This window comes from Danio rerio, chromosome 24 (assembly GCF_049306965.1).
Source record: "Danio rerio strain Tuebingen ecotype United States chromosome 24, GRCz12tu, whole genome shotgun sequence".
NCBI lineage: Eukaryota > Metazoa > Chordata > Actinopteri > Cypriniformes > Danionidae > Danio > Danio rerio.
Genome location: NC_133199.1, coordinates 6587425 through 6600000, shown reverse-complemented (window position 1 = coordinate 6600000; position 12576 = coordinate 6587425). Strand labels below are relative to the sequence as shown.

Sequence of the window (12576 nt, the reverse complement as noted above, 5' to 3'; positions counted from 1 at the left end):
CGTCATCACTGTTTCGAGATGTTTCAAAAATTCAATTGCTCTTTAATGGGGCAATCTGTGTAATAATAATAATTCCTTACATTTATACAACGCTTTTCTGGACACTCAAATTACCTTTACACACAGTTGATTGGTGGTGAGGAGACAGAGTGATGAATTCAATTATCATATGGGGATGTTAGGAGGTCTTGATGGACAGAAGCCAGTGGGCAAATTTGGCCAGGATTCAAGTGTAAAACCCCTACTCTTTTTCGAAGGGCATCCTTTCATTTTTAATGAACACAGAGAGTCAGGACCTCGGTTTACTGTCTTACCTGAAAGACGGCTGAGCAGACTGAGCAGTATGGTGTCCCCTACACTATATTGGGGCGTTAGGACCAACACAGAGCACAGGTTGAGTGCCCCCTGCTGGTCTCACTACCACGTCCAGAAGCAACCTAGCTTTCCCATTTGGTCTCCCATCTAGATGCTGACCGGGCGCAGCCCTGCTTAGCTTCAGTGGGCGACCAGAAAAAATGTACGCCATGGGGCAGTGCTAGCCTCTGTATAGACGCTGGTGACTGGTTTGCTTGGTAGCTCAGCATTAATGATATCAGACTTTAATGCGAAACCGAGGGTCAAACCAAGGGTTTGAGTCTGGCGACGGATGGTTTCAGAAAAAGGTAAAACACAACCCCAAAAAAGCTGTGTGACATTTTAGTAGAACTACTCATGATAGTGATGCCTTTTAACTTCTAGTTTGCTTTTGAAAAAAACTATCGGTTGGGAAGGTGTTTTTTTTTTTTCAATTTGGTCAATTGATAACAACTATGCATTACAAGACAGCTCATGGAGGTGAGTATGAAGGACATATGCAGAAATGTAAACATTGGCCTCTGGTTGATTTACAAGAAGAGCAGATGAGAAAACTTCCCTGGGTAATTTGAGATCATCAAAAATGTAGTAAACCGCAGCTTCTATTGGATTTGTATAAACAAAGACTGCAAGATGATGTATCCCCGGTACATATTTCTCAGTTCTCAAAAATGTAGCCCTGGGCACATAATTCTAATGAGCCTGGGTAGGTGGTTTTACCCATCACTAGCACCTATGAAAAGCTACCTATGTCACAAAATTTGGACGCAAAAATAGCTACAAATGCTAACTTTAACAGTACATTTCTAAAAGCTGCTATTTTAAAAGCACATTTCACTCCCCAAACAAATTAAATGCTGTCATGATTTACTCATCCTTCACTTGTTCCAAACCTGCTTGAGTTAGTTTTTTTTTCCCATTGAGCTCAAAGGAAGATATACTGAAGAATGTTGGAAAAATAAACAGCCATTAGCTTACATAGTAATTTTGTTCCTGTAGTATAAGTGTCAATGGCTGCTTTTTTCCAACATTCTTCAGAATATCTTCTTTTGTGAACTTTTTCACATGAGTAAACAATGAAAATCATTTTGGGGTTTTCATTTTCCCACATTAGCTGCAGTACAGAGGTGATAATGAAACAATGGTTGTTGATGCTGTTTTTCAGGGTCCTCAAGGTGTTCCTGTCACGTACAGCCCAGCGGATCCCTTACATGACCAGCTGGAGAGTGTTGCGTCTACTGTGTATCATCCTGTTGATCGTGTTATGGTTCGCAATAGCCTGGACCTCCGCTGTTTGTCAGAATCCAAACAGGCACCTCGCTCTCATCAGTGTGGGCTTCACCACTGACGGACTGCAGTTCAGCATGTGTCTGCTGGACCGCTGGGACTACATGATTGCTGTGGGTAAGTGAATGTGTTACCTAAGAGCTTGCTTTAAAACTATTAGGCATTTTAATGAACACCAGATAGAATATATTACTAGCAGAGTCATCCAGTGTGGTTGAAATCCACTGAAATGAACACTGCACTGTAAAACCTAACAGTCAACTTCATCAAATGAAATGAGTGTAGTTAACTCAAAATTTAGAAGATAACTGGAAGATAATTCTACTCATTTGAAAAGACTCAGTGTTAAAGGTAATGAGTTAATTAAATACCTTATTAATTCAACTTAAATGGTGTAAGTTCACAGTACTCATTTAGATTATTTCTTTAACTCAAATGGTGTGTTGCAATCAGTTTCCTCAAACGGTTTGAGTTGCCTCAACTTATTGGGGTTTACAGTACTCAGTTGGTTTGAGTTCTCTTTATTTATTAGGTTTTACAGTACTCATTAGGATTAGTTTTTGAACTTAAATGGTTTGTTGCAATCGGTTTCCTCAAATGGTCTGAGTTACCTTAACCTTTTGGGTTTTTTATTTGTTTTATTTCAGCTACAATAACAGCAGTTTTGATTTTTTAAACCATTTTAAGGTAATTTTATTAGACAATAATATTAAGCAATATTTTATATATCTTATTTTATAAATTTTATATAAGTTTTTAAAGATGAGTTATTAAAACTATTATGTTTAGAAATGTGTTGATATACATTGTTTTCCATTAAACAGAAATTCGGGAAACACATATACAGGGGGGCTAATAATTCAGGAGGACTTCAACTTTATATTTTGACTCATACACCATTTTATTAATTGTGCATTATTGCAGCGTAATAGTATGCCAGACATATCCACTGTGGTAAATCTTTACAGGTTATAGTGTTCATTTAAAACAAGCCAAAGAAGAGGTGAATTAAGGCTGCCTTGACATTAATTACTAAAACATAGCGGAGCTCACAGGAAGCATCAGCCCAGCCGTGACAAATCAAATTCAGCACAAAGGTTTATCCTGATGTCTTTTCTTCAGGCATGACAGATTGGAACGTGCCCAATCTCACACCTGGACCAGTGTAATGTCACATTGATGATGACAGATTTTTACTGGGGGGAACACGCTTATTGATGTCAGGCCAGCTGACTGCTTAACATTGGATAGAATGTGCCAGCTGGGGATGGGGCACTGTAAAACTTTCGACTATACCTTCCACAGCTTTATTTGCAATTGTCTGTCAAGCGGCGTCCAGAGAATACAAGCAATCTAAATGGCTATATTGCATGTTTTTTTCAACTCTGTCATTCAAGTATTTCAATCTCGCTATATTAGGTTGTAACAGAATGGTTTTGACAGCCACATTAGATTTGGGAATTGGTTGGTCCCAAGAACTAGTTAAGTGTGTTTTAACTCTACCACTTTTCTCAAACAGCTGAGTTCCTGTTTCTTCTTTGGGGTGTATATCTTTGCTTTGCGGTGAGGACCGTCCCATCGGCATATCACGAACCACGCTACATGGCCATCGCAGTTCACAATGAGCTCATCCTCTCGGCCATATTCCACATTTTAAGGTGAGTAACCGAAGCTAAAAACAAATTGCTCCTGGTCATTTTTGAGTGAGATGCTTATGGTCTAATCTGTTTCAATGATTTATGCTAAGCTAAGCTAGGCTAAAAGTGCTTCTGCCAGACCCCGATATCAACTTTTTTTTTTTTAACTCTAGGGGAATTGTAAACTGAGCCTATTTTCAAAAAAATGTTTCTTTAAGTCAGTATAGCTACAGTTTACCCATAAAAAAGTTATTTTCCCATAGGAAGTTTTATGGGTCTTTTTTCCAAAGCATTCTGGGTGTAAGCTGATGCACAAATGTTTTAAGTTTCTTAAAATGTTAATATCTTGCAACGTATTTAAATAAAATATAAACAATCTTTCAGTCCACCAAATTAGCTTTGCAGGGACATCCAACATGAACCATCTACGATCTGGGGTAGCTGTGGTAGAGGTAAACATTGATTGCAGGAGTATTAAAACCATAATTTCAAAACATAAGCAAGAGGCTTGTTGCAAAACACCTGATTACACATGAAAAGAGAATAAGCATAAGTCTTAAAGGGTCACGAAACACATTATTTTGAGCTGTTGACAGTCGTATATGTGTCCCACACTGCTAAAAACACTATTAGTACACATATATTTCACTAAAAAGTGAAAATTGGTTGTTTTTGCGTTATTTCGTTATTTCGAGCAACTTTTGAAGCTGTGTCACGGCCATGAGATCTTAGCGTGTATTCCAGCATGTAGACTGGACGTCTGTACTTGGGAGTACTGTATGACAGCTCCGAGTGTGCTGCATTCATTCATAAGACTTGGTTTAAACCAATCAGCGTGCTCTATTGTTTATGCGGTGCAACTTCATTAATTTGCATGATAGCTTCGGATACTGTTTTAACCTGTTACAGTGTTCAGATGACAGAGAGATGCCAAGTTGTTTTCCCAAACAGGAGAACAACGGTTCGTCAGTGTTGCTTTTAAAAGTTGCTGCAGTGAAGGTTTTGTTTTCATTTTCCCGCTATGAGAGTGCAGCTGGACTTACAGTGGATGCGACGCTCGACAGAAAAACGTGTGTCTAAGGAACATTTTTTACCCGAGAGCTTTTCTCATCTGGAAATGGTAAAATTCAGATTTGCCTCTCGTCTCCTACTAATAAAGACGCAGCTCCAGTTGGTGTTGATTGTCCTGTCTCTACAGATTTGGTAAGTTAGTGATCAGTGATTTTTGTTTTTTTGTTTATTCAGAGGCAATGTTAGTTCATATCATCAGCAGTACTCTTTCAGTGTTTAAAGACAGACCTTTGTCAAATGATTTCTTAGTTAATAAAGTTTACAGTACGTTAATATCACTACAATATTATAGACTGAAAGATGCTCTCTGAGTGTAAACATGTAAGCACCACAATCAAACTTACCGTCGTGGAGGATTTTCACTGCATTTTGTGACAGGAATAACACACACGGCTTTCTGACGCTACCTACCGAGTGCATCTAATTTACCAAGAAATGCGGTGTGTTTTTTTTATCTCATTCGCCGTGCGGTAACAAACATTGCATAAAAAAATACACGCTTACAGCAGTTCCTTGAATTAAATATCTCATTTGTCAAGAGGGGCATGAATGAAATTCCTGAATGAAAGTGCCAAACTGCAGTTAAAGTCCACCATTTAATAATTTGGAAAATAATTCGATTACTGATGTCCATGTAAACACAGTCTTTCTCCTTTGTGTCTGTGTGTTTGTTTTCACTTAAAAATCAGCGCATGCCTAAACCGACACTCCCTTTATTATGCAAATTTTTTACGGACCTTCCCTTTTTCCCTCCTCCGACACTCCTCTTAAACATATATAAACGTATAAACCTTGGAATTGAAATACTCACTCACCATCCATTCTTTTCTGGGTGGAGAGGAGGTTGATGGTGTATTATTAAGAAAGCAAAATGATTATGTGTCTGATCAGCCACATCTGAAACAGTCATTGTATGTTTAAAGCACCTCTGATTGGTCAGATTTCTATTGATATTACTGCTTATGCTGTCAGCCTCCTCGTGGTTATTCTCTCATGGCTGTTTGGACAATTTGATCTGTTTTTACTACTTATGCTCATTTTGAATACATTTTTGAGGAAGCTCATGCACTGTAGCCTGATGGAGCAGTACTGCCTTTTAAAGTTTAGGGCTGTTGAGCGTGTGAATAACTTCAGCAGTAATGAGGCACTCATTCAGGCAGGGACTTAGCTTGAACTCTTACACAAGATAAAGGCCGTTGACTTCAAAGAGAGGGCATGTGGTTTTTAGAAGTGCTGCATCGCCTTTTGCTCTCTCCACTGTTCCTACAGTAATTAATCGTAGTATAGAGCCATGGGATATGTTAGTTAAGTATCTGCATTTTGGTGTAACAGCACACATGTCCTTTCATCATAAAAAAAAAGTAATTAGTGCATCGTGGCAGCCTGTGTTTTCAGCATACACAGGGACTTTCTAGTTTACCTCAGAAATCTCAGAAGGTGATGTAACAACAGCAAGAGGGAAACTTTAAAAAGGTCTGTGTGTACGGACATGTCCAGGCAATTCAGTGCAGTTGTGCATCTGTCATCTCAAAAGGACAGTCAACTTCCAATCGCATTAAAAGAGCTGGAAGCAACAGAGCTGCAAACTTAGTCCAGAGAAGACAGACTCCCAGCAGGCCAGCACAGATAACCCTGCAGAAGAAAAAAAAAGTTTAAGCACAAATAAACACAGCATGCATTCAAAAGTACACTCAATGGCCACTTTATTGTGTACTTATGTTGTGTACTTTATTGTGTACTTTATTGTGTAACTGCTCGATAACGCAAATTTCTAATCAGCCAATCACATGGCAGCAACTCAATGCATTTAGGCATGTAGACATGATCAAGACGATTGGCTGCAGTTCAAACCGAGTATCAGAATGGGGAAGAAAGGGGATTTAAGTGACTTTGAATGTTGCATGGTTGTTGGTGCCAGACATGCTGGTCTGAGTATTTCAAAAACTGCCGATCTACTGGGATTTTCACAAACAGCCATCTCTAAGGTTTACAGAGAATGTTCCAAAAAAAAGTGGCAGATCTGTGGGTGCAAATGCCTTGTTGATGCCAGAGGGCAGAGAAGAATGGCCAGACTGATTCGATAAAAATGCTACAGTAACTCAAATATCTACTCGTCACAACTGAGGTCTTCAGAAGAGCATCTCTGAAAGCACAAAGCGTCCAACCTTGAGGCGGATGGGCTACAGCAGCAGAAGACCCAACCGGGTGCCACTTCTGTCAGCTAAGAACAGGAAACTGAGGCTACAATTCACACAGGCTCAACAAAATTGGACAATAGAAGCTTGGAAAAACGTTGTCGGGTCTCGATTTCTGCTGCGACATTCAGATGGTAGGGTCAGATTTTGGTGTCAACAACATGAAATCATACATCCACCCTGCCTTGTATAAACCGTTCAGGGTGCTGGTGGTGGTGGTATGGTATGGGGGATGTTTTCATGGCACACTTCAGGCTCATTAGTACCAATTGAGCATTGTGTTAATGGCACAGCCTACCTGAGTATTGTTGTTGGCCATGTCCATGCCTTTATGACCACATTGTATCCATCTTCTGATGGCTACTTCCAGCAGGATAACGTGCCATGTCGTAAAGCGCAAATTACCTCAGACTGGTTTCTTGAACATGACAATGAGTTTATTGTATTCAAATGGCCTCCACAGTCACCAGATCTCAATCCAAAAGAGCAAGTTTGGGATGTGGGGGAACGAGAGATTCGCATCATGGCTGTGCAGCCGACAAGTCAATGGTTCGATTCCCGGCTGGGCCAGTTGTCATTTCTATGTGGAGTTTGCATGTTCTCCCCATGTTCATGTGGGATTCATTGGTTTTTTTTTAACCATGTTATAATAAAACATTAATTAGACTGTTTATTCTATAGTTGCTGTGGTAATATAAACAAATTACCAATACACTGCAGTTTTAAATAACTATAAGGTTCATTTTATTATAATACAGTATATATCTTATTTTGCTGTAAACATATACAGCATAATACATTTTACTTTTTTATGGTTTAAAAACACTATAGTAATTACAATAATTTACCATAGTTTTGTTTTTTATGCAGGTGGTGATTGGTCATATAAATAATAAATTGTATAAGATCATTTGTTCTTTAAATCCATTCACAGGTTCACACTTGCTCCTGAATTGCACCCAGACTGGATGCTGATGCTTTTCTTTGCTCATACACACTTAACGGTGACTGTCACTTTGGGGTTGCTGCTTGTGCCAAAGGTAAATCTACTAATCAGATTTAGTTTGTTGAGAAACTTGATAAAACTTTCCTCATCTTATTCCTGATCCTTTCCACAGTTCTTGTTTGCGGGCACACATCTAAGGGATGACATTGCTACAGAAGCTTACGAAGATGAATTGGACATGGGGCGGTCTGGGTCATACCTGAATAGCAGTATCACATCTGCTTGGAGTGAGCACAGTCTGGACCCAGAGGATATCCGGGTAGGTGCCTTACTCTCTTCATTCCCATTTCCTTTTCCCCTTGACTCTATCCTGCCTTGGTAATTACCTGAAATTTCATAATCTGTAAATATCTTTTGACCCGTTGTCCTATAACTGACAAACATACTGAGCCATGGCAGTTTTTTATTGCAGACACCAGAGGAAATGGGCCAGCTAAGTTCTATTAATGGCTGTGGCGTAAGGTCTTGCGACAGTCTCTGGGAAAAACGTACCAACGTGAGCAGAGGTTCTTGTTTGTTTGTTAGAGCTGAAGAAGTCTCTCACTGAAGACAAATTTTGGGCATTTTGCTAATGGGATAAAGTTCTGCTCTTGGTCTAACGTTTGTTGATTCTGTACTAAATACTTCTTCAGAGACTGTTTCAGACCTAACAATAAAACACAAAATATTCGTTTTTTGACACCGTCCCAGACTGTCCTGTCTATAAAACAGCATGTTGGTTTGGTCTTACGTCTTCGAGGCACTGTCTGTAGTTGCATATAAAGACTAGTTCTGCATGTTTTCTGTGCAATAGAGCGTCTGCTTCACTGTAACTACAATCATTCCATTTCTACACTTCTACATCTAGACACACCTTGTGAGTTAATTGCACGTCTTGTCTCCAAATCCACAGGAAGAGCTGAAGAAACTCTACTCTCAACTGGAGATTTACAAGAGGAAAAAGATGCTGGCTAACAATCCTCACCTGCAGAAGAAGCGAAGCTCCAAAAAGGGCCTAGGCCGCTCTCTCATGCGACGCATCACTGAGATCCCAGAGACAATGGGACGCCAGTGTAGCCGGGACGACAAAGACCAAGGTGAACACGGGAGCAACCATAACAGCATCTGTGTGCTGAGAAAGAATCCTTTTGATCCCTCACACTCTGTTAAGCCTGCTAAAGATGAATCCTTAAAGAGCAAAGTTTTCTCCCTTAAAAAGTCCCACAGCAGTTACGACCATGTTCGAGACCACAGTGAAGATTCCAGCAGTTCGGCAACTGACAAGATGGAAGTCACAACCACAGAGGGCTCTCTTCTCGAAACCCTAATGGGAAAAAAGCTGGTCAAAAAGTCTTCTGAAAAGATTGATGTAGCCAGTGAGTCAACAGAGTCGGTTCCCTTGGTGTGCAAGTCAGCCAGCGCTCACAATCTGACAGCTGATAAGAAACCTATTCACCCCAGAACATCCATGCTGCAGAAATCTCTAAGCGTTATTGCCAGTGCCAAAGAGAAAACTCTTGGTCTAACAGGAAAGGCCCAGGGTGTAGAGGATTCAACAAAGAAAGCCAATCAAAAGAACAGTGAGGGCAAGACCTCAGCTGAAGCTGAAGAAAAAGAAGGTTATCCGAAGATGATTGTCAGTCAATCAGTGGAATACAAGCAGACAGCAGCTAAAACGGGTATAATGAAGCCACAAATGAGCGGAAGCCAGCCCTCCATTTGCTCAGAAACAGCCAAGGGGAAAGACCTGTGTGACCTCTCAGAAGTGTGCCCTTGGGAAGTGGAGGATTTGCCAACTCCCTCCGAAAATAAAGTCCAGAAACATGTGTCTATTGCTCCTGAGCAAACAAACACAGTTCGTGGAGGTAGCAGCAAGACGACAAAGTCACAACAGCAAAAGCAAAAAGGAGCAGAGCAGTCACCTTCTGCGGCCAGGCATCCAAACAAGAAAGCTGCAGATAGAGCAGACATATGTCCGTGGGAGGAAGGAAACGAGGATCATGGTCAGCCAACAGGGCCAAAACCTCACTCCAATACTAAGTCTGCCATGTCTCAACAACAGGCTTCCAGAGAGGTTGCCAAGGTTTTAAAAGCAGACGTCTGTCCATGGGACTTTGAGGAAGTATCAAGCAAGCCAAAGGACTCCCCTCGCTCCCCTGATCAGAGCAGACCAAAAAAGGGCACCACACCAACTGAGATCAAAGGCAAAAAAAGCTCCTCGCCTACTGAAGTCAAGGGCAAGGGTACTACGCCTACAGAGGTCAAAGCAAAGAGTATTCTCTCTGAACCTACTAAATCCACAGGCAGCTCACTGCAGCCGCCCTCTAAAGCAGACGTGTGTCCATGGGACTTTGAGACTATGTCAAGTCCCACCTCTGAAAAGACCCCTTGTTCTTCTCAGGTTCCTAAATCAAAGGAGACCCATGCTATAAAGAAGGGAAATTCCCCTGTCAGATTATTAGAGTTGGAAAGAGGAAACACAAAGGGTCCAGATGAGGACAAAATGAAATCAAACACAAAGTTCAGCTCTGGCAAGACAAAAGAAAGACCCGTGAGCCAGTCTAAAATAATGGCCGAGGTTTGTCCGTGGGATGTTGATAGTAGTCAGGGAAATGTTTCAATGGAAAAACAAAAAAGCCCAAATGTTGCATTAGCAAAAAGCAAACAAGCAGACGTATGTCCTTGGGATTTTGAAGAGGCAGCAACTAGTAAGGAGGCCAACAGGGGCACCGGTGGCAAACAGAAAAGTTCAAATTCTAGTGGTGTTAAAACGGCAGATGTCTGTCCATGGGACTTTGATGATCAAGCATCGACAAAAAAGGCATGACACTTTACCCGAGTGAACCATTAGTTAGTCCTCCATTGTATGTGCTTTTTCTTTCATAAATACACCAAGGAATTTGAACTTTAATAGAATTGGTGGTGTTTTGGAGAAGAAAATCAAGAAGTCGCACAAGCTGCCTTTCTCTTCAACCTTTTTTCCCTTTGTGTTTTTTGGAATAAAATTAAAGAAAAAAAAACACATATATACAAAAAATGCAACAACTCACCAGGCATTCCAGATTATAAAGTATTGGTTGAACCTTTAAATAGAAACGGTAGTTTACAATTATGCAACTCTTTATGTGCAATGTAAACAAGATGCCTATATTCACCACATGTATCCTCATTAACATTTTGAACTCTCATAACAGCTGCATCTGTAGCCTCTCCTTGACCGTGGCTTCCACAAAACAAGATTGTTCAAGTTCCTGTTACATAGGATGGTGTGGACCATGCATGAAGCGTCATGGAGTAAGCCTGATCCATTTCCTTGTTTTTGTTTCATACGTCATCGTTTGGTTTGAGTAAATAAAATATATATATTTGCCAAAGATAGAGGTCAAATCCAATAAATCTAAGAACTCACACCTCGACAGCGTAATAGAGACACTACATTTGTACAGTGAGCCGAATTTCACACGGCTGCTAGGAAAATAGCCTGTAGCACTTTAGCGAATAGCATACTTAGAAAGACAGACGAAAACTTGACATGACTTCATTCACTTTTTCCCTTGTTTGTCTCTTTGGCCTTGCTGTTTTATGCCGTTCTGATCATATGTGCACATCTGCAACACCTTTTAATTTTCTTGACTAGAATTTAAAAACAGCTAGTAAAATAACAAAACACATTTCCAATGCTTCCAAATTTGCTGATATATTATCCTGAATGTGCCTATTTAAAAAGTCCTGTACCAGTCTTACTTTGTAATGAGAGATGTGAAACCTTTGTCATAGCCCATGTCACAGATATTTATTGATGAAAATAAAAAGAAAAAAAGAAAAGAGGTTTAGTTTATATATTACCAATGTTGCGAAATTGTAAATGCTTTCTGAATGGGGTACGCTAGGGAAAAACTAAATACAAAGCCCACCGCTCAGTTAACGGGACCATAGATTTCATTTCTCTCAGCGTAGGGCACAATCATTAAGGTTTCTGCCTCGAATGTCTTTCTTTTATTGTCTTTACAATAGCTATGTTTTCATCCAAATATGCTAATCAGATTTATGCTCAAAACTGGAATTTCGCATAAAACTTTTGTAAATAAAGCACCATTTCTATCCACACACACACACACAGATTTTGCTGCTGAAAACAAAACAATTCTTAACATTTTTTTAGGGACAACTTAATTGTTTTATGTTTAATCCACTTAAATTTATTAAGTTAATATAATCCATTTTTGTTGGGACAGCATATTTACAGTGCAATGAATCAAAGAGAACAAAATCGTTACTTCCTGAAAAACTGGCGCCAAATTTCAAAAAGAAAAATGGAATTTGCTGCAGTAGTAAAAGCCACTGTGTTTTTTTTTTTTTTTTTTTTTTTTAATTGGTGGTGCACTGTTGCAGATGTAAGTGAAGAGCCAGGTGGTGTTGCGAACGGTAGTGAAGACCATTGGGATGGGGTTGTCGGACAAAAGTGAAGAGCTGGGGGGTTGTGCTGCCACAGATGAAAGTGGAGAGCGAGGTGGTGTTGCAAACAGTAGTGAAGAGCACGGGGATGAGGTTGTCGGACAAAAGTGAAGACGGGGTCTGGTGTCGTAAACAACTCTCTATCTAGGTCGCCTCTATGCACTGCTTGCATCTTAGAAGATGAAACGCAATGAATGCGCTGTGGCTTTTGGAGCTGCGAGACTGATCTTTGATACAGTTTTTTGAAGTAATAATACCGAACCACTTTGATGACAGACTTTGGCTGAGGGATTTTAGAATGACTAAAACAACATTTCAGATGTTTTAAAATGTGGTCAGTCAGCTGATTAGTCTACTGAAGACTTTTTTGGATGTGCACGCTGGAGTTCATTTGCTAAATCGTAGTTTATAAAATATTTTATCTTAGTTGTGGGCATAAATGTAAATGTACGAGCATTTTGCGGTTTCCATTGAGCATTTTTTACACTGAAAACTTATACATTTTTTATAATTTTATGTTCAATCAACTTAAATTTGTAAAAACAAATACGTATAATTTGATTCCATCATGTTGTCCCAACACAAATAGATT

General features: G+C 39.9%; 1 protein-coding gene across 3 annotated transcripts in view; it reads left to right on the top strand.

Moving 5' to 3' along the window:
• Positions 1-12576, top strand: part of gpr158a (G protein-coupled receptor 158a) — a 741191-nt gene that overhangs the window by 96758 nt on the left and 631857 nt on the right. The window contains exons 7-12 of one of the 3 annotated variants that reach the window (XM_005162534.5): positions 1520-1758; positions 3161-3299; positions 7479-7584; positions 7663-7809; positions 7963-8046; positions 8443-12269. In XM_005162534.5, the coding sequence (XP_005162591.1) occupies positions 1520-1758; positions 3161-3299; positions 7479-7584; positions 7663-7809; positions 7963-8046; positions 8443-10356 (2629 nt within the window). In that variant the 3' untranslated portion in view covers positions 10357-12269. Of the gene's footprint in view, positions 1-1519; positions 2080-3160; positions 3300-7478; positions 7585-7662; positions 7810-7962; positions 8047-8442; positions 12270-12576 lie in introns of those variants that run through there. The other 2 variants (XM_005162535.5, XR_012399680.1) reach the window with 2 other exon arrangements.